The following is a 26072-nucleotide window of genomic DNA, read 5'->3' on the forward strand; positions in this document are numbered from 1 at the left end:
GCCCTAGTCAGGAATTATTTTGCTGTCAGTCTTTCCTGGAACTTGTACCATGACAGGTGCAGCATCGTTTAGTTTCTTGGATGCCAGACATGCCCAATTATTCTGCTTATGGAGTAAGAAGCCTTTCAGCAGGACACCTTGTTGCCACAAAAGAGATGTTTGGACACACATGTATATGTGAACAATATATCTCCGTGGGCTTCCAGATACTGACAGTAATTGTTCTAGTCTTTATGTCCATTTCCTGTTAAAAACAGACAAACAAAAAAGTCATTTCTGTCACCCATTGTGCCTTTTTGTCTCCAAAATATTTTTTTGTCATCCATTGTTTCTTTTAGATTACAAAATCTTCTTGGCTTTGATACATTCATTATATGCATATTCTCCCAGCATGTTGACACCTCTGATTATCACGGCAATACAAACTTTGTGATAAATACACGTAGCTGGACTGAAGATACCAACTTCAACCTATTTTTCATGAGCATAAATCACATTCCTGACCTATGATATTTGCCTGTAGTGGGAGAAACCCTGAAGAGCACTTCCTGACAGAGTAGTTCAGAATAAGCCAGTTGAACAAATTAGGTATGAAGTAGAAAAACATTTATGGAGAGAGACAGACTGGGAGAACCCAGCAGATATAATACTTCAGCATCTATTTCACGTGTTTTCTGACAGTTGCTATTTTAAACAATTATTACTTAAAAGCTGTTTTGTTGATGAAATTTTTATTCTAATTTTTTATTTTCTCACTGAACAGTTTACTTAGAAGAAGCTGTGAAAATTATGTATTTTGGTAATAGCACACACAGGCATAACAGGACTAATTTGATAAAAGGACTTTTAGGAAACATTTATGGAGCAACTTGTGTATCACTAATCTTATATTCTTTAACATCTCAAAATAGATGTGTATGATGGAGAGACCTGATGAAGTCTTGAACATAAATTGAAAATGTTGCACTACTGTAATTCAGTAAGTCATATTAGCTATACTACCATTACTATTCCAATGGTGACTGATCATGAATAAATACTTTTGTTTCTTTTAGTTCCATTTTATAAATGGCATTAAATAATACCAGGTAGACTTGATAAAAACAATGATTATAATGGAACAGACTGCATTTTTATATTGCCTTTTTTTTTTTTTTAATTTTTACAATTACATCTCTGCTTACAGATAAGTGTTGCGGTAAAGGGTGAAGTAACTGGGAGTGACGCCCAACTAGCCATTGTAAGTCTGGCTGCATTCAGGGTACTGAACAATCACAAATACAGAGTCACAAATAATGTAATACACCCTTGTAGTGGGTTTATGGGGCAAGGTTTTGGTAGTAGGGGGCCATAAGGGTGGCTTCTGTGAGAAGAATCCGGAAGCTGCCCCATGGTAGGTAAGGGCACCACTGCTGACCAGAGCCGAGCCAGTAAGTGATGTTGTTTGCACCTCTGTGAGAGCATATTTAAGACAGGGAAAACAAAACAAAACAAGCAAACAAAACACTGCCACACACAGCAGCTGGAAGAGTGAGAGGAGTGAGAAGCAGCCTTGCAGGCGCCAGGGTCGGTGAAGAAGGAGGGGGGAGAGGTGCTCCAGGCACAGAGCAGCAGTTCCCCTGCGGCCTGTGGAGAGGCCCCTGGTGGAGCAGGCTGTCCCCCTGCAGCCCACGGGTCCCACACGGAGCAGATCTCCACGCTGCAGCCCGTGGAGGAGCCCCCGGTGGAGCAGGTGGATGTGGCCTGGAGGAGGCTGCGGCCCATGGAGAGCCCCCGCAGGAGCAGGCCCCGGGCCGGAGCTGCAGCCCGTGGAGAGGAGCCCACGCAGGAGCAGGGGGTCTGGGGGGAGCTGCCGCCCGTGGGGGACCCGTGCTGGAGCAGTTTGCTCCTGGGGGATGGATGGACCCCGTGGTACGGAGCCATGTGGGAGCAGTGCTTGAAGAGCTGCTGCCTGTGGGCAGCCCACAGAGGATCAGTTCGGGAAGGACGGCATCCCGTGGGAGGGACCCCACGGGGAGCAGGGGACAAGAGTGACAGAGACGAAGCGGCAGAGACAAAGTGCCATAGACTGACCATAACCCCCATTCCCCCGTTCCCCTGAGCCCCTCGGGGAAGAGGGCGGATGTGGGGAGCGTGTTTTTGGTTTCTTTCCTTTGTTTCTCACTTCTCTAGCTTGTTAGTAATAGGCAATAAATCTTACCATCTCCCTACTCTGAGTCTGTTTTGCCCGTTACGATAATTGTTGAGCAATTTCCCTGTCCTTATCTCAACCCTTGAGCCCTTTGTGTCGTATTTTCTTCCCCTTTCTCTTTGAGGAGGAGGAGTAAGAGAGCAGTTGTGGTGGAGCTCAGCTGCCCACCTGAGTAAAGCCACCACAACCCTCAGTCTAGTCGCATTCCGTGAACTACCGTGGCCACACTTAAACAGTTTGGTCGCGTTCGGTGAGAACTACCATGGCTAGATTTAATGAGAAGTGCAATTTATTAAAGCAACAGGTACACAGGTTCTTTGGATTGCCGGTGATAAATCCACTGTCTGCAAAGCACATACAAATACCAAAATCATGAATAATGCAGCCTGGCTATAAATGCATTAAAAGCTATAAAGTGACTCTACAGAGATTTCTAAGTTTCCTGCAGAGGCACTTGGTATATATATCTCTCTATATATGTATATTTATGACGTTCAAATCTTACCCAAATGTATCCCAAGGGGGGGGGGGGGGAGGCGGAGAGGCTCAGCCCATTGACTGATCCCAGAAGTCAGAAGGTATCTTTCGCAATGGTATCTCACCTCTCATCCTCTCTCTTAAGCCAATTTATATTATTTTCTATCTTTTAGGTGGAGCTTGAGTGACTCTAGTTGTGCATATCTTGGTTACGATTGGTTCAAAAGTGTCTCATTTTTGTTTAAAGATATAGGTTCAGAGAAATTCAGAGCGCATGCTCAGTGAAGGGTGGTCACACCTTGGAGGCAGGTAGCCTTTGGGATAATTATATCATTACATAATGATTATATATAAATTATATAATATATATTATAATGATTATATTTATTATTATAAATATAATATATTGTATATAATATATGTTATATAATATTACATATTATTTATTAATAATTTATTCTCGTTTATTATTATATAATTATAATATATAATACAATATATAATATATAATGTATATTGTAATTATAATAATAAATGAGATAAAGGCTCATTGTATGGACAAGTTGATGTAAATTGTATGGGGCATATTATCAGCTGGGGGAGCACTACAGCCAAAACTTGTAGGACTTTATAAGGTACAGCTGGTGCAGCTCAAATGATAGGCACTTACTTCAAAAGTTCATGAAGTTTGTAGCAAACTACAGTTTAGACTGCTGATAAAGATTAAGCATTTATTTTTTTAATTAAGCATTTTCTTTCATTTTGCTAGTATTTTATAAAATATAAACTGTATTAAAGGAACAGAACCCCAGATCTTCACAGACATTAAAGAAGCCACATGTCCTCTGGGTGAAACCTGTTACCACTCATCACATTGCAAAAGAAAGCATCAGCTAAAGAAATCAGCCAAAAAAAAGACCGAAGTAAAAGCTTCCATAGAAAGAAATCTCCACCCCTGTGTCAGTCCTGCCACAAAGGTGTCAGGGCTTCCAGCTGCCTTAGGCTAAAGCTCGGACTGTGGACATTATCTGAGTGTTTATGGCATGCTTTTGTGCTATGTGCTAGCGCAGTATTGACTTTTCCAAGCTGCCTCAAAAGCCTGACATATTAGAGCCCTCTGCTGCTCATTTTTAGCAAATGGGAAATACTAGCAAAATGTAATCACATAGGTGAGCACAAGAATTCTTGCTGCATAAGATGAATAAAGAAAATGTATGAATTTTTCTGACGCTCTGACAGAGTATCTATACTAACACAATTCATGCATCTGTGCAACATTTCTTTCCTGATTTAAAAGTTTTGATCTGATGCTGGCTTCAAGAGCATTGTCCTCTCTTTGATTGCTCTTTCTCCAATGCCTTCAAATGACAAGTTTACTAACATACGATGAACGGGACTTTACGTGGGTTCAAACCCACACGCATATAAATACCTTAAGGGAGGGTGTAAAGTGGATGGAGCCAGGTTCTTTTCAGTGGCACCCAGTGCCAGGACAAGAGGAAAAGGGCACACAGTGGAACACAGGAGGTTCTGTCCAAACATCAGGAAACACTTCTTCACTGTGCAGGTGACTGAGCACTGACACCTGAGATTGCCCAGGGAGGTTGTGGAGTCTCCCTCCTTGGCGATCTTCAAAAGCTGCGGGGGTGGAGGGAGGGAGGGAGGAAGGGGAGGGGAGCTCTTTTCAACCACTCGCATAGCATTCCTCCCATGGGATGCCATCCTTCCTGCGTGGGCTTCCCACATACAACAGTTCAAGAATTGCTCGAATAGGGGTCCATACCACAGCTTGCATCCTTCAGGAATGGGCAGCTCCAGCACACCTCCCCTACAAGCCGCAGCTCCAGCCAGAAGTCTGCTCCTGTGGGGGTTCTCCATAGGCTGCAGCCTCCTCCAGGCCACATCCACCTGCTCCACCACAGGCTTCTCTACGAGCTGCAACATGGAGCTGTTCAGGTACAGGACCCATGGGCTGCAGGGGGACAGCCTGCTCCACCAGGGGCCTCTCCACAGCCCGGAGAGGACTTCTTCACCAGCACTTGGAAAACCCTCTTCCTTCTTCCCTGACCTTGGTGGCTAATGTGGCTCTAAATTTTCTCACCCCTCTATCCAAACCGCTGTTGCAGTTTTTTTCCCCCCTTTCTTAAATACGTTCTCCCAGACGCACAACCAGCACCACTCATTGGCTCAGCTCTGGCCAGGCAAGTCCCTTTTGGACCCAGCTGAAACTGCCTCTTATCTAACACAAGGTAGTTTCTGGAGCATACACACAGTCCCCACCAAAACCTTACCCCTTAAGCCCGATACACTCTCTGAAGCCATCATCTCTTCCAGTAATCACTTTTACCTAACTTAGGAATAACTGAAGTTACTGCAGGACCAGATCTCTCTGGACAGACTGGAGAGCTGGGCAATCACCAACCACATGAAATTTAACAAGAGCAAGTCCAGGTCCTGCACCTGGGACGGAGCAACCCTGGCTATACGTACAGACTGGGCAATGAGACGCTGGAGAGCAGCCCCGCAGAGAGGGATCTGGGGGTTGTGGTTGACAGCAAGTTGAACATGAGCCAGCAGTGTGCCCTGGCAGCCAGGAGGGCCAACCGTATCCTGGGGTGCATCAAGCACGGCATCGCTAGTCGGTCGAGGGAAGTGATTGTCCCACTCTACTCTGCGCTGGTGCGGCCTCACCTCGAGTACTGTGTGCAGTTCTGGGCACCACAGTACAAAAAGGACATGAAACTGTTGGAGAGTGTCCAGAGGAGGGTGACGACGGTGAAGGGCCTAGAGGGGTTTGCCATTGTGAGTTTTTAAATCAGACACCACCATAAACTAGCAAAAAAAATGTACTACAAAATTTTAAGCAAGAGCTTTATTTTAGCTTATAGGCTTGTTTGTATTAAAAACAATTACTTCAAAATCAAGTTCACATAAAACTCAGCATGTAAATGAAAAAACTGAAGTTATCATCAATCAAGATCTGTTTCTGAAAGAAAAGGAGTCTGAATTACATTTTAATAATCTTGTATGGCAACAGATAAAATTGGGATGGCAGTAGCATCTCAGAGTTCACAGGCTGAGTTAAACTGTCCCCAGCTTCAGTGTATTTTTAAAACACCAGCTGCAAGCTCGTGCAGTTAAATGATTGCTACATTTCCCATTAACCCACTGAGCAATCATAAAAAAAATCCCAGTTTCATCTGCTACTTCACAGGAATGAATGCTCTTCAGTGTTGTTACAGGCACTGCTCTTTTTCCAGCAAGCAAAGTACTTATCCTAAAACATTTTCCTTACAACATCAAAATACAGATTTTCTGAAGACACTCAAAAAAAATCAAGCTCAGCAAGCTACATTATATACACTTTAAATGTACAATTACCATTAAAAATGTCTGTGTACAAAAAGAGGGTTTTCAATTAAAAAACAAAGAAACTCCACATGCTAAATTTCAATTACATCAACATTTCAAAAGAACTGACCATAATTAAAAATAGCAACATTCTGATTTGTTAGTAACCTTCCCACAAGCAACTGCAGATGTACCTGCAATTCCTTCTCTGCTACACATTTAAGATTCTAATAAGCTTTTAGAGAGAATTTGTGCTATAAACCTTGCTTATGAAGTATGTGAAAAGTTAGCAGTTGTGAAGACAGAATAGTAGTTCTAGTTAATTAATACAAGATTATTTCAGTAAAATATAAAATTATTCTACTTAAGTAAATACTGAAATGGCATCTGATTTACAGCCAGTTAGACAAAGAACACAGCTAATGACTAGAACACATACATCAGTTAAAAAGTCAAATATATACAAAAATATATTAGAAAGTGGTCAAGTTAAACCACAGGCTCATGTAAAAAATGTTTTAAATAGCAGTAGCAAAAAATAGCTATTTTCTCTATCTGCAACAGTACAAAAGGCAAAACCTACATATGAGGTAGCAATGCCAAATTCAAAAAAAAACAACTTTGGAATGAGGAGCACTTCCTACATTTTCATAGCATATCTGTCAACACAAATATTTAAATGAACACTTCAATTGTTTTGAGAATTAATACATTAATTTACAAAAATCTTTATTAAATCAACTTTTTTTAATTGCTAGAAACGGATTTAGTTAAAAAAAATGTCTCCTGCTCCTAAAAAGGTTATCACATTTTCAAATCCAAACACTGTACAGCAAAAACGTGGAAGCTTTATTATACACACTCAGTAAATGCTATGGTACATTAAGACATATTTTACAAAGATCGGAATAAGCCAACTGTGGTCATTTTACTCTTTTCAGTCAAATATGCATCATTGCAACTTTTGCTACCCCTGTGTTTGTTTCTAGATGCAGGATTAGGATTCACTACTCACTTCTTCAGCTCCATCTGCAGCTGAAGTGAGCGCTTGTATCATCTACCTTCAGGAATCTGAGCCAGCAGTGTGGCGTCCCTCTAGAGGGGGCCAGGGGCAGCTCAGAGTCCCTCTCGGCCCCTGCTGAAGTTGCCTTAAGAATGGTGAGGAGTATTTGTGCTCTCCTCCTCATTCTGTCCACTCATCCCTTCTACTGGTCAGAAGGGGGCATCTGAACCTTCCTGACCAAAAATCCCACTAAAAGAAAAGCTAGAAGGGGGAGGAACCACCCAGCTGCAGTGTGCCAACCCCAGGCCAGGGGCCACAGGCAATACCACAAGTGGTGTGGGCCCTTGCAGGGGCTGAATCTTCCACCTGTAGCTCCACTGACCAAAAATAGCACTGCCTGCTCCTCCAGTTCAGGCAAGTAAGTCAGACATCTGAAGTTAGATGGTACAAGTAACACCAAAAAATTAACTGGGTGGAACTTCCGTATTTATTGTATTAAGAAAATAATATACTTTACATCACAGTGCTTAATTAATGTAATAAAAAAAGTGTAAACTCAGGATTCTAAATAAAATTTAACTTGAAAAATTAGGGCTCCAAGACTTTTTAAAATTCACAATTTTTTTCTTTTAAATTGAGGTCATAGACAGTCAGTTCACATAACTCATGTATTTAAGATTACTTGCAAATACTTGTTGATGCACTCCATTGTTTGGTCACTTTTGTTTTTTTAAAGCCTAAATAAATTGACCAAGTGCAAAGGTAAGAGGTATATTTTTATTTGCAAAGAAACTTTAGAAGTAATTTGCAAAACAGGTATCTGGAGTGCTCTAGTAAATGTAAGGAAATATGCGGTATGGTACACGCTGACAATACCTTTCCCATGCCAAGCCATACTTTTTCTTACAATGATGTTCATCACGAGCTTCCCGATGAACAAGCAAGCAGATGAAATAAATCACATAGAAATATGGCAAAATGTGATTAAAGCCTGCAGACAAAAATGTGAGAAACATCATTTTTAACACATTAAAAATACCAAAAATTTTAGTTGTTAACATGGTGACACAAACCCATTACGAACTGAAGCATCTTTTACTCATAGATTATCAAATATTCAGCAGGATAGTACAAATATTGTGAAATTTACACGTAAATGGGAACACTCCCCTTCCCCTCCCCCCACCCCCCAAAATAATAATCCTTAAAATTCAGAGTCTCAAAATCAACCAACTTCACTCTCAATGTCTGTAAAGCTGTCCAATATTTAAGTTCTTTAGCTATCAAACACACAAATAGTTAAGCTTCTGCAGCGCTGGGCTGCCACATACGAGCCCCCAGGGATTTCTCTGTTTTGGGGGTAAATAGTAAACTCTACCTTTGCTCAGAGCACACTACTCAATTTCCCTCCCACTCCCCCCATGCAGTTACTGACAGAGGACTCAAGTCCATCATTTTCATGTAGAAATCCTCTTCCAAGATACAGTCTGCAAGTGTATATGCTAATCAGTATTGCCTAATTTCAAATAAAGTCCAAAATCCCTGGAGGTACACTTCAACTCCAGCAGCCTGTCCTTGCTGATGCTCCTGGTCAAGGCCTTAACCACTTGGTCAAAGACCCACTCTTTTGTAACTCCTTATGTCCCACAGCCTGCAAAAGTTCGACTCTGCCATGAGGTAGAGTAGGTCCTGCCTCAGAATATCTGCCACGCTCTTTTTTGTGTTTTTATTGAAGGGAAGCTCCTTCAGGCAAGCGAGGAGGCTAAAGCCATTTTTCTAACTTGAATGAACTTTGCAACTTTTTAGAAACCCTCTATGGAAACACGATAGCACAGCTAGTAGCCTTAAAATGAAGGAGTAAGAATTTGTTAGCAAACAAGCCCCATCATTATTGAATGACAAAGTGTCAGAACTAAGAGTCAAATCTATATTAAGATATAGAAGAGAAGATTCAAGAGAAAACAGGTGTCACATCAACCTTGCAACACAGAAATTTGCCATTCATTTAATTCCAGCTTTCATCGTCTCTAATAATTATCACTTTGCATTTCAAAACCAGTCAGATGCCAAAACACAGAAGCATTTTAGTTAAAATCCACTTTCATTTTAGGAACTTACCACAGGGTAGGGACCATGCTAATGCCATGATGATGTCACCAAGATAATTAGGGTGACGGACAAAACCCCACCAACCTGTAACAAGAAGCCCTTTTCCAGTTGCAGTGGGTATAAATTTCAGATCTGTGAAGAAAGTATTGTAGTCAATACAACAACTGAAATGTGCACATCAATATTCCAAAGAGTAAAGCAATTGAAGAAATAAAAAAAAAAATGCACTTACAGGCCAATTTGGGATCTGCTGGATTCCTTCGGAAACTATTTTTCTGAGAATTTGCACTACGGAATATGTAATACCCAATACCTGAAAATAAATATTATTTATTTTGCATGTTCTGTGTTTTCTGTTTCCTGACCTTTAAAAACATTCACATGCCTTCTGTCACTCTTATTACATTGAAATCAGTTACGTCTCTGAGGAAAAGACATTCTCCAGTTCTCAGAGCTCTAACAAGCCAGAAATGCTACTGGTAAACTGTGTTCCGTATGCTTTCACAAGTTAATGATCAACTTTTAAGATTTTGTAGGAACTGTACTTTCGCATCTAGCTTACATTTGTATCTGAAGAGGATCACACACATTAAATGTATACCTTCATTGTCTTTCTGTTTCAATTTTGTCAAGCTCACAATTAACTTTTTCTTTCAAGTTCACTACTTCAATAAAAGGTAAACAACAAACTAGATGGCCACATTGGTGCAAATCTAAGGTCCCCTAAAGACATGAGATCCTTTCTCAAAGTTCTCAAGTTCTCAGCTGGAAGATTATTTCCACTGAGACGAGTGGAAGTAACACCTGTTCCTATGGGCATCAGGGAAGGAGATACAAATTATCAAAACAAACAACAGAACCTCTTTTCCCCTAGCTTCAATAAACTGTGGCCAACAGGGTTGTGGTTTTTTTTTTTGTTTTGTTTTAGAAGAATCACTCACAATAGGAAGCAGTACTTTTCCAGATTTGATTTTAAAAGGCAACTACAACACTATATTCTATGCATTTTAAGTTGTAACTCTGTCTAGGTTGCATCCATCTGAAAATGTTTCTTGACAGAACAAAAGAGGTGTCCAGATTCTCCTTTATCCTTCGTTTAGTATCACATCACATTCTTTGTTTTAAATAGTAGCCAAACATGTGTCCTCCAACTGTGCTTAATGGAGAAAATATGATTACTGCATCCTAGCTGAAGCTCCCCCACCTTACAACTCAAATTAACAGAGTCAGTACTACATCGTCACTATCAGTAACAATAACATCTACTATAACTTACCATTCAGAATAATAATTGCAGCAGCAACAGGCCAAGAAATTGCAGTAGGATGTCCAACTAAATAGAAGGCCTGCAGACTGTAGACAAATGGAACCCATACCAAATCTCCAAATGCTAGCATGAATCCAAATCCATCATGGGTAATATCCATTGTAGTCAAAACAGCTTCCTAGAAACATGGAGGATGGAATTTAGAATTCACAAAGCCTCGTTATATAAACACTGTAAATAGAAACAGTATCAGTTTAATACAGGGTTGAAGATTTATTTACCTCATTCCAAAGAGCATCTACCACATAAAGAAGCTGAAAGCTGTTCACAAGTATCATTGACAAAGATGGCATACTCTGATTATGTATCTTCATCTCAGCCAAGAGCATCACCAAGTTTATAACAACCTAGTTAAAAAATATATTTTATTACAAGTTTTCCTTGTAAAATCAAGTGTTTTTTTTCTATTATACCATAGTACATTTTAATATAGATGGTTTTGACTGATACTTAAGCATAAAAAAATAAAAAAATCTGTTCAGAGACAACAATTTGTAACTAACCACTTTTGTGAAGCGGTAGCCTCAGCATATGAGTACTTTAAAAAGAAGTTTTCATTTTTCACAAAGCAAAGAAGCATAGGAGTTGTCCTAAAGTAAATAAAAATGGTCATTACAGATTTACCAACATAAAACCATACAAGTATTTTTCCTGTATTTTTAAGTATTTTTAAGTTTAAGTATTTAAGTATTTTTAAGTAAATATTGTATTCTTAGCACCTATCATGAAAAAAAGTCATAAAGTAGCTCTGATTACTGACTCACCCAGCCAATTAATCCTGGACGCAACTCACAGAAGTATTTGAGGTCAAAACTGCCAATACGAGGGTTCAATTCATGTCCAGTAAAGAAGTCATAAACAAAATACCCTGCAGATGAGACACACTCCTTGTTAGAAATATCAGTCCTTTTATCCATCACTATGTTTCCTATAAGGCACTTGCTACTCTATACTAAAGGACTGTCATTATAAATAAAAAAGCAATATTTTGGCAAAAAATATTTGAGAGTATATGCAAAGTATGAAGCAATGGTTTGTATTTTAAGAGGCCCAGGTATCTTATTTATTAGAAGGGCTAAACACTTCAGAAGTTACTGTAGTCTTATCTCTCTTTGACTTTATTCCTTTTTTTCAGCCTTATCCTGAAAATCATCCATGATGATCTTAATGCTAAGTTATTCTACTTTTCCTCCTACTTCTTTACTCTTCTCTGCGAACAAGAATTTCTTTAGCCATGACAACAACATGTGTATCAAGAGATGGACAAGGAAAATATTACCTTAACTTCTAGACACCCTGCACTGAGTTAACTAGTAACAACCACCGTGCAGAACAGCTACAGGTTTCTACTGTGCCACTTACAGATTAGAACTGCATTTTTAAAAAGAAAAAAAAATATCATCATTGCAGTATTTCCTTTCATATGCATCTATGTTGCAGTGACAAAACAACCGAAGATGTATGAATATTTCATTTTAACACATTAAATGTTCTGTCTGTAAACTCCCTATGTCACACTACCACTATTTTTATAAGCAGTTTGTTTAACGCTAATTGACTTCTTCAGACTATCCATTGTCCTACAAAGACATATACATATAATTGGCAATTCCAGATAGGCAGCTTGATGACTGACTCAAAACTGTCATTTAAAAACTCAGTTTAACTAAGTAGTTACAAGTGTGCAGCAAAACAACAGTTATCTTTGAAATGCACTGTTATTTCTAGTTCTGTACCTGACTTCCCACTGCCAGAATGTCTTAACGTCTTAACTGAAATGTCTTTTCAGTTTTTCCTTCCATCCCAGTTGTTTCTGGAAAAGTCCCACCAACTGGGGTACTATGAAGATAACTAGATAAGCCTCTTGACAAATACAGAAAAATTAAAAAACAAAACCAAAACTCTTCTCTCATAAGTACAGGACTAGACCAGCCAAGACATTTGAGTAAGTGTACCAGTCTGGGCCGATACAGTGTACCAGTTTTGGCTGGGATATAATTAACTGTCTTTAAAGTAACTTCCACGGTGCCAAGTTTTGGATTTGTGACCAAAACAATGTTGATAACACATTTTAGCTATTGTTGAATTATGCTAATATAGCATCTAGGTTTTCTTTATTTTTTCCACTCTGCCCCTCCCAGCACACAGGTTGGGTGCAGAGAAGAGGCTGGGAGGGAACAAAGCTGGGGACAGGTGACCCAAATTGACCAAAGCAATATTCCATATAATGGATCATTATGCTCAGAAAAAAGAAAAAAAAAAAGGAAAAAGGTGTGTGGGGGGGAAGTATGGGGGACTTGCCAGAGGTTGCCCTTCTGATTCTCTCCCCCACCCAAATGGGGAGAGTGAGCAAGTGAATGCGTGGTAGTTAGCTGCTTGCTGGGGTTTACCCACACCAATAACCTGCGCAAGATAATCCAACAAAAAATTTTAAGTGTTTTACAGTATCTGTGTGTGAACAAAAATGCCAACTTGCAACATTAACACTGCATTTGGAGAAAGCAAGAGTCAGTACTACCTGCCTTAAATCTAACCTTTAATTCATAAATATGAAACTGTAGCAAATAACTGTAAGGCAATTATCCAAAATATTAACTCACCAGAATTTCCACCTGGTGCTAGGTCTTCCTCAGGTGCTTTCAGGGACCGGATATACAGATAAATGCTCAATCCCATAGAAAAAACTGCAGCTGACACTGCAAACTGCAGGAAGTGTTCGTACAAATAATGAAGTTCGAATTGAAAATATAATAATATTCCAATAATTGCAGCAGTCAAAACAAAAGCATAAAACCCTAAAGGATGTAGAAGAAAACCATTTTAGTGAAGATTAAAAAAAAACAAAAAAGTTAAGTCATTCTTAGTAGAATCTACCCAGTCCAGCCTGTCTGCATATTTACTTCCAAGATTTAAGTGTTTACCTATATTCCAATAATGTGTTACATAGCCCATGCTCCTTCTGGGGCACAGCAGTGTAGATATTCTGTGTCCTGAAATTCCCTGGGCTCTTTATCAAAAAGGCAGGAACACTTTGAGCACTCCTTAATTTTTACAACATAGGATACAACTTCAAATTCTAGTGTAACAATGGACAGTGCCTCTACTACTGGGTAATGACAGCAGGTCACAAAAATCTTATCTTTGGGACAGCTCAAAAAAACCACTTTTTCTTCAAGTATTTATCTTCATACATGCCTTGATACAGTAATTAAAGTATTAAAGTAACTGTCAAGTCAAAAACTGAACACAATTTGTACTTTGAGAATACAAAATCATGGGCAGTAGTAGAATAATGTCCAAATGTAAGGAAACGGCTGTACAAAGCAATCCCATAAGTACTGCCTAAGGACACTCTTACAGAATAATAGAATGGCTGCGGTTGGAAGGGCCCTCCAAGGACAACTTGTCCAACCCACCTGCTGCTCGAGCAGGGCCATACAGAGCAGGTTGCCCAGGATGATATTCAGATAACTTCTGATTATGCCCAAGCATAGATTCTACCACCTCTCTGGAAAACCTGTGTCAGTGCTCAGTCACCCTCGCAGTAAAGAAGTACTTCCTGATGTTCAAATGAAACACCCCATGTTTCAGTTTGTGACCACTGTGTCTTGTCCTGTCCCTAGTCATCTTCCTTTCCTCAAGGAGGCTTTCAAAGTTGCTTTGAGAATTAGTGTTTGAAGTAGCAAGAAGATTTTTGGAACCATCCAAATCAAGTAGCTTCTATACTATGAAGTGGAGAAAAAAAAAAAAAAGGCAGGACTATATCCCTACTATAAACAGAAGTCAAAAAAAACACACTAAAGTTTTGAGGCAGCCTAAATAACCCACTTCTTCAGGTTGTAATTTATTCCTGCTTCTGTGGTTTGTAGCCCTGTTCCATCTTAAAACGAGACTTAAAAATGGTGCATCTTACAAGATTATGACAAAACACCACCGAACTTATTAATGTAATGTTTTAATTCCTTTACCAACAGGCAGTGTCTTTGAACTGACTGTCGATCAAATAGGTGGTCTGGAACACCTGGTGAGGCATCAAACTACACTTTTCTCTTTAAGCCAGGAAAAGCAGGACTGCTCAAGGGTGTTAAACCATACTCTAAACTTAGGCGAGAAACTTGCCTGAAAAATAGGAAGTGAAATCATAGCTGAATAAAGACTCAGAACTGTTCTTTGACAGGCAAGAAGAACATCCTAAATCAACTACAACATACTTTTTACTAGTCTGTAAATCAGAGACATCCAAAAAGATGATCTAAGACACATGGGATAACATCTCTTCAGGTCACTCCTGAACATCTCCTTTGGAGTAACAGTCCTTGTTACACGAGCATTACTAAAAATCCGATAGGCAACTGCCTGTTTAGCATTTACGTGATGAATACGACAAGTGTCACCAACCACAACTGGATGGTAAACCAGATGCCCTGTATCATCTAATGCCTTGCTCTTGTGGCAGTTAATTCCTTCATTATTAACCCTCCTGCTCCAAGAAAAGCCTCATCACGTTTCATGATACATTTACAACAGATATCTAGTTTAACTATGGAGTGCATCTTTCTTCATTTGTTATCTTTAATTTGCAGTACTGAGCACTACAAATCAGGTAGGGGGTTCAAATTTCAGAATGAGCAATTACCACATCTTACCATTTATCCTGTACTGCAGTTTTGTTCCATTTGAAAGAGGTAGGCCTTCCACAACCTAGGAAGCACAAAATACTAATGTTTCAACAAAATACTTTGAGAACACTGGAAAGGGAAGGACAATCATGGACATCTCCATCATCACCACCACAAATCAAATTAACTAGCTGGACGTATTCAAATCTGAAGACCATGCACTGTTTTTAAAAGCACACTTTGGATATCAAAAGAAAAAGGGTAACGGTTTCAAATTTAAAAAAAAAAAAAATAAAATCTTATTCCTAGCATCAAGAAAACAGAACAGCAGCTCCACTCATTTTAAACAAGTGTACCAACAGAACAATTTGACAGACTGATCTGTTTATTCTAGTATTCTTTCAGAACCTGGCAATATTCCTCAAGTCACAAGAAGACTGTAATAGACCATTTGCCTGATTAATATGGCTAGAATAATTAATATGATCTTCCATGCTTTAGAAAGTAATCTTAATTTCTGGGAAGTTCTTTTCTACTGGATATCAGTAACTGAAACTGGGTATCAAACAGTCTTCAGGTTTAAAAGTCAGATACCTGGAATTCTTCTAGAATTCTGCTACGAAAATTTTATCCATGCTTTGAATTGCTATGTAATGCTTTCTGCCTCTTCCACTACAGAACTATGAAATGCACAGCCATTAAATTCTTAACAAACTGTGATCTTTTAAGCTTACAGAAATCAGCAGTAGCTATCTGTCAGCTTAATACGAAAAAGAAATTAATTTGCTTTCAGAAATCACTGCATTATGAACATGCCTCATCTTTCAGCCTAACTCACAAACCAACTATCCATAAAGGCGCAGTTGCTACTGAATAGCTTACCTTTCCAATTGGCAGTAAGTAGAACAGAGCTTGAAGGAAAAACCACAGAAGAAAGACACCAAACACCCTAGCTTCCCAGAGACTTTCAAGTGCTGGCATAGGAGGAGGGAAGTTCATAAGGCTGGGGTCATCTTGTTCACACATCAACAGCAAGTAGAATACAGTAGCAGGTAGGAAAAATATCAGCATGAAGGTCCCTGTAAACAGACATCACGCAATATTAGAAGATAAGCATGGGAAAATTAAAAAAAAAAACCTACTTTCAATCCCACTAATAAAGCTTGATACTAACATCAGTAGCAAAGAAGAAATCATTATCTATCCCTGCAACAAGACAGCAGCAATCCCTCAATCACATAATAGGATACAGAGACATTCCTCTCACTCCCACAGGGGGTCATATAACCAAACCAAAGGATTGCATTCATTACATCCCTTTAAAACTGTCAAAACAACAACAAAAAAAGTATAAAGAATCAAGAATCAAACTATCAGGTTTGAAACACTTAGCTTTAAAAATGTAAAAAACTTTGCTAGTTACTTCCAGATAAGATTTATAAAATATTCAAATCTCACTGTGCAGGGGCAGGATTAAGATCTCCACGACATTTCACAAGAGAACCATATGTTACAGCATTTCTTTGACTTTTACCAACATCACCCTAGACTGTCACTGAAGCACTGTCATATGATTCTGGAGTCTGCAACTAGGGCCCAGAAACAGGAAAAACAGTCCTTCATAGGACAGTATGGTCAATAACTAAAAAATTGAAAGTTCAACTATTACTAAAATTTGCACACATACCAAATCTTCCACCAAACTCCAGCTCTTTTGTTTTTGATGATACTTTCTCAGTAGTTTTTATGGTCTCAAAAACCTTTTTCTCTGAATATATCTCTTCTTTTTTCTTTTCTTCTTTTCTTGGACGCAAGCTGTACTGATCAAGCACACGCTCTATTTCCAGGTCTGGTTTCAATTTTTGCTGATAATGAATGAAAAGAATTTACTAAAAAAATCTAGTTATTTTACCTTATTTTACTCAGGACATTATTCATTGTAACACGACAATATACGATGTATTCTACTTCGACACAGTACTTATACATTTTAAATGAAGAATCCGCTAATCCCACTATCACTGCGATCACGTAAGTCACAATTAAATATTCAGCAGCAGTTCCAGTATGGGTCATCCATTCCCACCCTCTTTGCTTCTAGTCTAACCATTAGTTATTCTGCTCTGTGCATTAGCTAACCATCAGGAATAAAGAACTGATTTGACTGAAAAATTCACTTTCTACGGACAAACATTAAAACATAAAACAACGTTCTCTGCGGTTGTACCTCCAAGATTTTGCTGGATGTGTCATTTCTCTCTGTGCTGTCAGGTTCACCATTGTACCTTCTGGTGTTGTTCTCACTTGGTTTCTGGTTAAAAGAAATATAGTTTTAGCTTTCTGAAAATTTTATCTCCATTAAGTATAAAATGAACAATTAAGGACACTAAGGATCTAGTTTGTTTCAACTGAAACTGCTCTGGTTTTCTCCACATGAAAACAAGCAGGTTCAACATCCTAAGCAGACAGTTTCAGCTCACAAAGAAGGGAAGAAAAGCCATTTAGAAAAAAGGAAAAGGTTGCTATGCTTTTTTTTTTCTTTTAATTAAGAGTGGAATTAAGAGATAACTTGGAAACTCTATTCTATTTTTAACTCATCAGTAGGAAGTGCCAAGTACAAAATACATGCATATTTAGTAATATTATTAAAACAGAGGAAATTTCAGAGTCCTGTAAATGGCAGTGCTATGCAGGAGTGTGAAAATTTGGTTTTCTATTATACAACCTTCTGAGAAATTCTCTTCCAAAAACACTCTAGTCTATACAACTGTGGGAAGACAACTCATTGCTTTGTTTTATTTTAACGTAAGCTTTGTAGAAAAGGACCAGGTCATTCCAGTCATTAAAAAAAAACCAACAGATTAATCCTACTTCTCAATTAAAAGCCAGAAGAACGACGATATTTTAACCTTTTTGTCCAAAGTGAAGTGTAACCGCTGGCTACAAGCCACTTAAAATGAACACATGGTCTGTTTAATTTAAAGTGGTTTGGTTTAGTTTAAGCCCAACTAAAATTAAGATCTATTTTCAATAGCAAATAGCAAAGGTAATTTCCTGTTCTAGGGACTGCATCTCAGACAAGTATTCACGTGAAGACATCTTAAGAGTACACGGGGCAGAAGAAACACTGTTTACAGTTCCACCAAACTCACACAGAACATTTCAATGATTTCTTCACAACTTGGCAAGCTAGAAAGCCTATTTTTTAAGTAGTAAGGCATTTCTATGATACATTTTTGCAGCTAATTATGTTGCTCAGGAAACATGAAGTACACCTGACTCTTACAGTAATAAACCCAGTAAACATAAAAATACGTTTTGGGGAAAAAAAGTGACACTGCAACCAAGAACAAACAAGCAAGCAAAACAATACCAGTAGGGCTAAATTGGTTTCCTGAATAATTTTCTTTTTGTCATCTTTATGTTCTCTGCTTTGAGAAGAAGAACGACGTCTGCCTTTTGCTGGCCGACCGGGAGATCTAGATCGAGATCTGCTAGTACTTCTTCTGGAAGGAGAACTTGAAGAAGACTGGCTTTTCCTGTGCTTGAACGATGATTGGGACTAACAGAAAGAGTGGAAGAAAGCAAAATCTTGTCTTAGACATTCCAAAGAATAGCTTTAGAAGCATTATTTTTTGTGATGACGACTCTGGCATATAGTTTTACAGAACTGCCTTTTTAGTTTTTTAGTTGATACTGTACAAGGGTGTTAAGAAAGAGTAATTACAGCACACTCGTTTTGCTGGTAATACCTAAATAATCCTGTCCCAAGTCCAACTGCTGACAATTCCTGTCAAAGCTACAGAAATCAGGACATAATCTATAAATGTGAGCACCAAACTCATAAGCCTACTATCCACCTAAGCTTTTGTATATGACTTCTATTAAGGCTACCATTTCATTTACTTGGCTTTATTAATACATTTGCCATGTCAAGATGCAATGATCTGCATAATGCAACACAAATCAAATGTAAAAAAAATTAAGTCAGCTAAAAATCATTAAATCAGATATGAAAACTGATTCCATAAAGTTTTCCCCACAAGTATACATTTGAATTTCTCAGTGGAGTCTGCAATTCTGATTTTCCCATATAACATTTACACAATACAATTTTCATATGGCACAAATGCTTTACGACAAAGGAAGGTACTTTCTCAGTTAGAGTTTGCTAACCTGCAAACAAAGTAAACAAGTTAGAAAGTCTCAAAGCAATGAACAACTTCTAGCTCAAGCCTGAAACATTTTGTCCAACAAGAAGCCAGTCACTCACATACACTGCCACTATAAGGTTAAAGTATAGTTCACATAAATTAATATCAAGCCTCTAATTATTGGCTTTCTAAGATACCTCCAAACAATTTTTATAAACAATCACTCTATTATAGAGTTCCTGAAGGACCAGACATCTTTTCACCCCAAAAGTGTCACTGCTTTTACAACGTAAAGAAAATAATCATGCTTCTTTAAAAACATGGACAGTATGCTGAACTTGAGATGTCCCATAATAAAGAACTATTGTTTAGCACCAATTCCTTGGAGACAGTTAACAAAAGTTTGCAAAACGACTATCCAATCGTAAGTTGTATTCTTACCTACATCACAAAAATCAGTATAATCTTCCATTAGAAATACCGTTATTTCTATGAAGGCATACTCACCTTTATATCACTTTCTTTCAAAGCAAGTTCAGTCCCATCTTTGTACTTAACAGTATAAAGATGAGTAACATCATCGTAATTAGTCACTTGTACTTCATAATACAGGACACTTCCTGGCCAACGACCCATCACCACCTCGCCATCGGCAAACCTCCGGTTCGGCATTTTCCAAATGCAATTCCTAGAAAATAAGTAAGTTAATAGTTATAACGTCTAAACATTAGGCTTATTTTTTCCCCTACTGTCTCTCCTCATCATTTAGGCTGGAACAGAGAAGCTTTAAAGTAAACAACTCTTCACCTTAAATATGCAAAATCTTCCTGATTAAAAAAAGTGATGCATTTCCCAAATACTAGACAGAAGAAATAGGTTTAAAATAGAACAAAGACTGTAGTTAGATGCTACAAAAAATGTTCCAAATGCATTAATAGTACATCTAGATAATTCTTCTGTATCATCTCCATCAAAAGCAGGCTATATATTTGACCCAGTACATATATGTAGCTGGTTCTATCTAGAGGGGGGAAAAAAAAGTAAATGAGATGACATCTAAATGTCCTCTAACCCTCTTTTTCTGTGGTTCTAAAGAATTACATACGCATTCATCCCTAAATGCGAAAATAACATGTTCCCAGTCTATTCCATACACATTACTTGCCCAGGTTGTCCAGAGAAGTTGTGGATGCCCTATCCCTGGAAGTTTTCAAGGCTGGTTCGCTGGGGCTTTGGACAATCTGGTCCAGTGGAAAGTACCCCTACCCACAGCAGCGGGGTTGGAATTAGAGGATCTTTACAGGGACCTTCCAACCCAAACCATTTTATGATTCTGTGATTAGCCACATTACTTATGCCCTTCAATTTGTTAAGCCAAACATTCAAAAGCTAGGGAACACCAGAATTCTGGCTCCTACCTGGATTGAATATTTTCTCTTTTCCACCTATTTCATCCCTGTCTGCACCATAAGGTTTTTACTTGATTTTAGCAGAATATGGCTTAACTGACTACCACCCTTGGTCCCCTATGCTGGGGTACTGAGAAAACTGTAACTTGAAATCATGCTTTTAAATATAAAGCCCTGTGAAATACTTTGAAAAGTTCCTGATATTAAGCTGTTGCCATCTAAAAATAAGTAACTATACTAACAGATATTCTTATTACTTGAAATTCTGACTCAGGTCTCAACATACAGAGTGAAGGTATCTTACAAATCTAGGGTAAAATACACACAAGCTTACATGGTATCACCATGTGTATAATGAACTTTGCAACTTGAAATAGGAAAAAAAAATCAGCAAAAGTTTCTGTTTCAAAGCATTTTTTAAATCTTGTTTGCTATGTGAAGCCCCACAAAACATCTGGAAAACAAATATTGAACTAGATACTCATTCATTACACATTAACTAACCTGCAGCAAAAAATCAGGTTCTTTGGCAAACCATCATAACACTCTGGGGGACAGAGCTAAAGAAGGCTGTTCAATCAGCTTTAATTTTGGCACTGCCTGACACTGCTGCTGTAGGTACATTTTATACCTGTGTAGGTCTCCAAGTCAGAAAGAAGAAAACAAAGACTCAGCAAAATTGCCTCATTTCTTGCTAATACCGTGAATTGCTTCAGAACAGAAATAGCTGACAATCCCTTTGCTGTATGATATTTCAAGAAGTTAAGACAGTAAGTTTTATCAGTTAATTTCACTGCTACTTGCCAATTAGTAAAATTGGCACCTCCGCAAACTTAAGAGGTCTACTCCATGTTTGTAGGCACATGCTCTCCCAGCTCATCTGATTTCTACCAACAGTTTCTTGCCACAGTCTCTTGTTACTTTCTTTCTCTTCCTGAATTTCAATTCATTCAACCCTGTCTCTTTCCAGAGAGTTTAACCCCCTCAAACTGCATACCCTTGTTTCTTACCACTTCATGAAACAATTTCTCTACTTGCATTTCAAATTCTTTTCATTCTCTCCCTGCTCCCGTTTAATTCCCTGGGGTTTTACTGCCTTTTCTGCCCTTGTTCATTGAAGTGGTTGCAGTTCCTCATCACCACCTTTGGGCTCAAGATTTGATCTCAACGTCACATCTGCTTCTGTGTCCAAAGCCAAATCTCTCTTTAAGAGATTTGTGTCTACTACTGCTCTCCCCCCAGTCTTTTTCACAGTTACAGCTTCCTCCTCCCCTTCCAAACATAATCGAAGTTCTAGTCCTGTATACCAAGTCCAGGCATGGATTTCACCAGACGTCCTAACCTGATCTATGCCTTAAAATTTATACTTAAAATTGGTTCTTAAAAATTTTTATCGATCACTTAAAAAATTAGATACATTTTTATAGGGATAACAAAATACAACTCTCTGCCAAACTTCAAAGCTCAGTGTTTTAGTAGACAGACTGAAGAAAAGGAAATCTTACTTAATTCTTTTTACAAGGCAGTAAGACCTTTTCCTCCTCCAACCTTGCACTCAAATGGAGCTGAAGTTGGCTTTGAGAAGTTAGGAAATGTGGCTGAAGCAGAAGAATCTGAAAAAAATGTTGTTATTCAGCCTGAGGTAGAGAGCAGTGATACAAGATTCCAGATTAATAAGTAAATCTAAGTAAAGACTTTTTTCTGATTTGAAAGTAACAAAGAGTATTAATAATGGAAAGTTTGTTTCTTCCATTTTTTTCTTTAAATATTAAAGCTTCATAATGATGCCAAACCTTAAACACTAAAAAAAAAAAAAAGTATTACCTGTTACCCTGCCAAAAATTACCACCTCCTGCACCAGTGCACCCTCTGCGAGGGAGTTTTGCAATCCTCATTTCACATATCCCACTTCAAAAACCTACATCATTTAAAGGCAGCTTTCATCTCTTCAGATAATAAAAATCATTACTGGCAAGCCTTCAACTGTTCAGATAATAAAAATCAGTACTGGCATAAAAAAAAAGATAGGATGCCTTAAAAACAAAACAACAAAAAAAATCTCACATTTTAGAAATTAATTTTGAATTTAGCACTCTTTCAAGCTCAACACGTATTCCTGATAATTTTCACTGTATCAGAAGGCATCAGCCTACTGTTCACTGTGGTCCTATGCAAACCTTTTATTTAACTCAAATGGCTTCAATATATACATATATCGAAGTTACCTCCAAAGACAAATTATTTAATACAGCAAATGCTGCACTGTATAGATACCTGACCACGGGTAGCCTCAATTACTCCTAGGATGAAATTAGTGTTTTTTGTGTTTTTTCTTTTGAATAATTATGAACTTCCTTAAGGAACTCGGGATCTAAGGAAATGGCTCAAAAGGATTTTGTATCCCTCTGCCAAGCCAATTAATTCAGAAATGTCTGGAACCTAAATTTGGTCAAGAAGAAAATAACTACTGACTGAACCATGAACTAAACAGTTAGAGAAACATACTGCCCCATGAATCTATTTCTGGTCTTTCTTAATGGCCCTCCCACTAGATATGTAGAAAGGTATTTCAGTCCAGAAGAAAAAGACATGTAGTAAGAGCTTGTAGTCCCTAGAAGATCACACCACACCAGGTGCTGTGTTTTGAGAAATTAAAAAAGAAAATAATAGAGGGGTTCCCTCTTGGAAGAGCTGTGGAAAGTTCGTATGTAGCCAGTGATTCTATGTATTAATTGTGACACCCCAACACTGGTGGATAACATCGTGTATGTCAGAAGAGGGAAAGTCGCTGCTGAACTCGACAAAGATTGAACGGCTAAAAACCAGTCAATTCCCACAAAGCCAGCCCTGGCCCTGGGCAGGGAAACCCGGTCTCAGGGCCGTGCTTTTCCCCGCCGACCCTGACAGCGGAGAGGGAAAGCGCCTGAACCCCAAGCGCCCAGGGGCGGCCGCGAACCACCGCGGCGGGGTGCATGCCCCGGCGGCGCGCTGTTGACAGGAAGGCGCCCACATGCCGGAGGCAGCGGAGGCCCGGCCCCCAGGCCCCGCTGGGCGGCCCCGCCCGCACCGCGAGCCCGGGCCTGGCGCTGGGCCTCCGCCGCGGGGGAAGGGAGGGGCCGCGCCGCGCCAGGCCGCCCCTCGGCGCCCCCCCCATGAGGGAGGGGAGGCCGCGACCTTCCGCCGCGCCGCCCCCGGAGCCGAGAGGCGCTCCGGCGGCACGGACGTAGCGGGGAGCGCTGCCCGGGCCCGCGGCGGAGCAGGGCGGCGGAGCCGGGCCCGCGAGGCCTCCCCGCGGCCGCGGCCCCACGCCGGCGCAGAGAGGCGGCGGCGGCGATTGGCCGGAGCGCTGCCCTCGGGAAGGCCGCCGAGGGGCTGTGCCCCGCCCCGCGCCGCGCCGCGCCGCCGAGCCCTTACCTGGCGGCCGCCCGCAGCGGGCCGGGCGGGACGGGACGTGCCGGGACGGGACGTGCCTCCGCGGAGCAGCGCGACCGGGCCCCGAGCGCGGCGCTCCTCAGCCGCGGTAACGACGGTTAGGGCCGCGCAACGGTCCGGCCTCCGGCCACGCCCCCTCCCCGGCGCCAAGCGCGCCGATTGGCCGGGACGCGCGGTTTGAATCGTGGGGGGCCCCTCGCCATTGGCTGCCGCGCGATGGCGCGGTGCGCCCGGCGGGGAGGGAGGGAGGGAGGTGAGCGCGGCGCCGCTGCCGCGCGGGGAGCGCCGCCCCCTCGCGGCGGGCTGCTGACGGGGGGGGGTGAGGGGCAGAGCGGGCCCGCCTCAGGCCGCCTGCGCCGCGCGGCTCCGCCGCCTCCCCGTAAACACAAAGGGGAGAAGGCGGCCAGAGCGGGAGCCCTCGCTATCCGGCGTGCCCGGGGCCGAGCCGCAGTGAAACGCAGGGTCGCCCTTTAAACGAAGAGAGAAAATTTAAAAATAAAAAAGGAAAAAAAAAAAAAAAGTGCGGAGGGGGGAGGGGACGGCGACAAAAAAGCAGCGTGCGATTACACCGTCCTTTTGACGCAGTCTTTCTAGAAAGGTCACTTTAAGTCGCTGGCGTGTTTTGAAATCAGGAAATTTAAAGCGGTGTTTTTGGGCACAAATAGGCTGTGAAAAAGTTAACGAGTTGTCACATGCAATGAGTTTTAAAATGATTGCTCTGAAGTGTTTGGTTCACGGGAAAACATCAAGTCCTTTAATAACACAATACAGACACGTTTGTACCAAGTTTATGGATCTTCTAAGTTGTTTAAATTCTAGTGCAGATTGACAAGCCATAGTATAGCCTGAAAAATCCCAGGTACAGGCAGATCCCGAAAGGACAAGACCACTGCTTTGCAATATAGGAGACTGGCAACGCTACACAAAAACAACAAAATTCTCAGATTAAACAACAACAACCAAACCAAAACCTAAAAAGCCACACACCCATAACCATAAATAGGACCTTTAGTAACCATAAACTAGTTTTAAACTGAGATTTCTTATTTGCTCGCTTTTATTTGTGAGTTAATTGCACTTTTTTTAAAAAAGGTCCACTTTTTTTTTTTTTTTTTTTAAATCATGCCATGATTGATGCATCCCAGGATACGGTTGGCCCTTTTAGCTGCCAGGGCACACTGCTGACTCAGTCAACTTGCTGTCAACCAGAACCCCAGATCCCTTTCCACAGAGCTGCTCCCCAGCCTCCTGTCCTCCAGTCTGTATGTACAGCCAGGGTTGTCTAGTCCCAGGTGCAGAATCTAGCATGTGCCCTTGTTAAACTTCATATTGTTGGTGATTGCCTAGCTCTCTAATTTGTCAAGATCTCTCTGCAAGGCTTCTCTACCCTCAAGGGTGTCAACAGCTTCTCCCAATTTAGTGTTGTCCACAAACTTACTTAGTTCAAGTAAGTTTAGTTCAAGTTCAAGTTCAAGTAAGTCAACTTGCTTACTTCAAGCCCTACATCCAAGTCATTTGTGAAAACATGAAAGGGAACTGGCCCTAAAATGGAACCCTGCAGTACTCCAGTAGTGACTGGTCACCAGCCTGATGTAACCTATCGAGCCAAAACCATCAGCTAGTTGTTCACCCATTGTATTATGTGTTTATCTAGCTGTATGGTGGACATTTTGTCCAGAAGGCTACTGTGAAGAAACAGTATCAAAAGCTTTACTGAAATCCAAAAAGATCACAACTGGCTTCCCTTAGTCAACCAGGTGGGTGACCTTGTCATAAAAGGAGATTAAGTTCATGAAATAGGACTTCCCCTTAGTGACCCCATGCTGGCTGTGACCGATGACCCCATTGACTTTCAGGTGTTTTTCAGTAGCTTCCAGAATAATCTTCTCCATAATTTTACCAGGCACTGAAGTGAGACTGTCAGGCCTGTAATTACCAGGGTCTTCTGTCTTGCTCTTCATGGAAATTGGAACGTTTGCCAGCTTCCAGTCAACTGGCAC

The 26072-nt window shown here is 40.3% G+C and overlaps 1 protein-coding gene across 1 annotated transcript; it reads right to left on the minus strand.

Annotated features, from left to right (window-relative positions):
- Positions 1-5505: 5505 nt before the first annotated feature.
- LBR (lamin B receptor) lies at positions 5506-24215 on the minus strand. Its single transcript, XM_066993714.1, has 14 exons — positions 24055-24215; positions 19739-19919; positions 18451-18639; positions 17305-17388; positions 16765-16942; positions 15960-16156; positions 15105-15159; positions 13059-13253; positions 11223-11326; positions 10680-10805; positions 10408-10576; positions 9364-9444; positions 9141-9263; positions 5506-8013 (listed from the first exon to the last, which is right to left on the minus strand). The coding sequence occupies exons 2-14, from the start codon at positions 19901-19903 to the stop codon at positions 7853-7855; spliced, it is 1827 nt and encodes a 608-aa protein (XP_066849815.1). The 5' UTR covers positions 19904-19919; positions 24055-24215; the 3' UTR covers positions 5506-7852.
- Positions 24216-26072: the final 1857 nt, after the last annotated feature.

The sequence above is a fragment of the Anser cygnoides genome, chromosome 3 (assembly GCF_040182565.1).
Source record: "Anser cygnoides isolate HZ-2024a breed goose chromosome 3, Taihu_goose_T2T_genome, whole genome shotgun sequence".
NCBI classification, from domain to species: Eukaryota; Metazoa; Chordata; class Aves; order Anseriformes; family Anatidae; genus Anser; species Anser cygnoides.

Bases quoted from the DNA above. Each gene is read 5' to 3' on its own strand.
- LBR (XM_066993714.1), bottom strand. From the start codon at position 19,903: ATGCCGAACCGGAGGTTTGCCGATGGCGAGGTGGTGATGGGTCGTTGG. The intron at 15,160-15,959 runs GTAAGCTATTCA...TGTGCTTCCTAG, and splicing joins ACTTACTGCCAATTGGAAAG to GTTGTGGAAGGCCTACCTCT. The intron at 13,254-15,104 runs GTAAGATGTGGT...TACATCCTTTAG, and splicing joins ACTGCAGTACAGGATAAATG to GGTTTTATGCTTTTGTTTTG.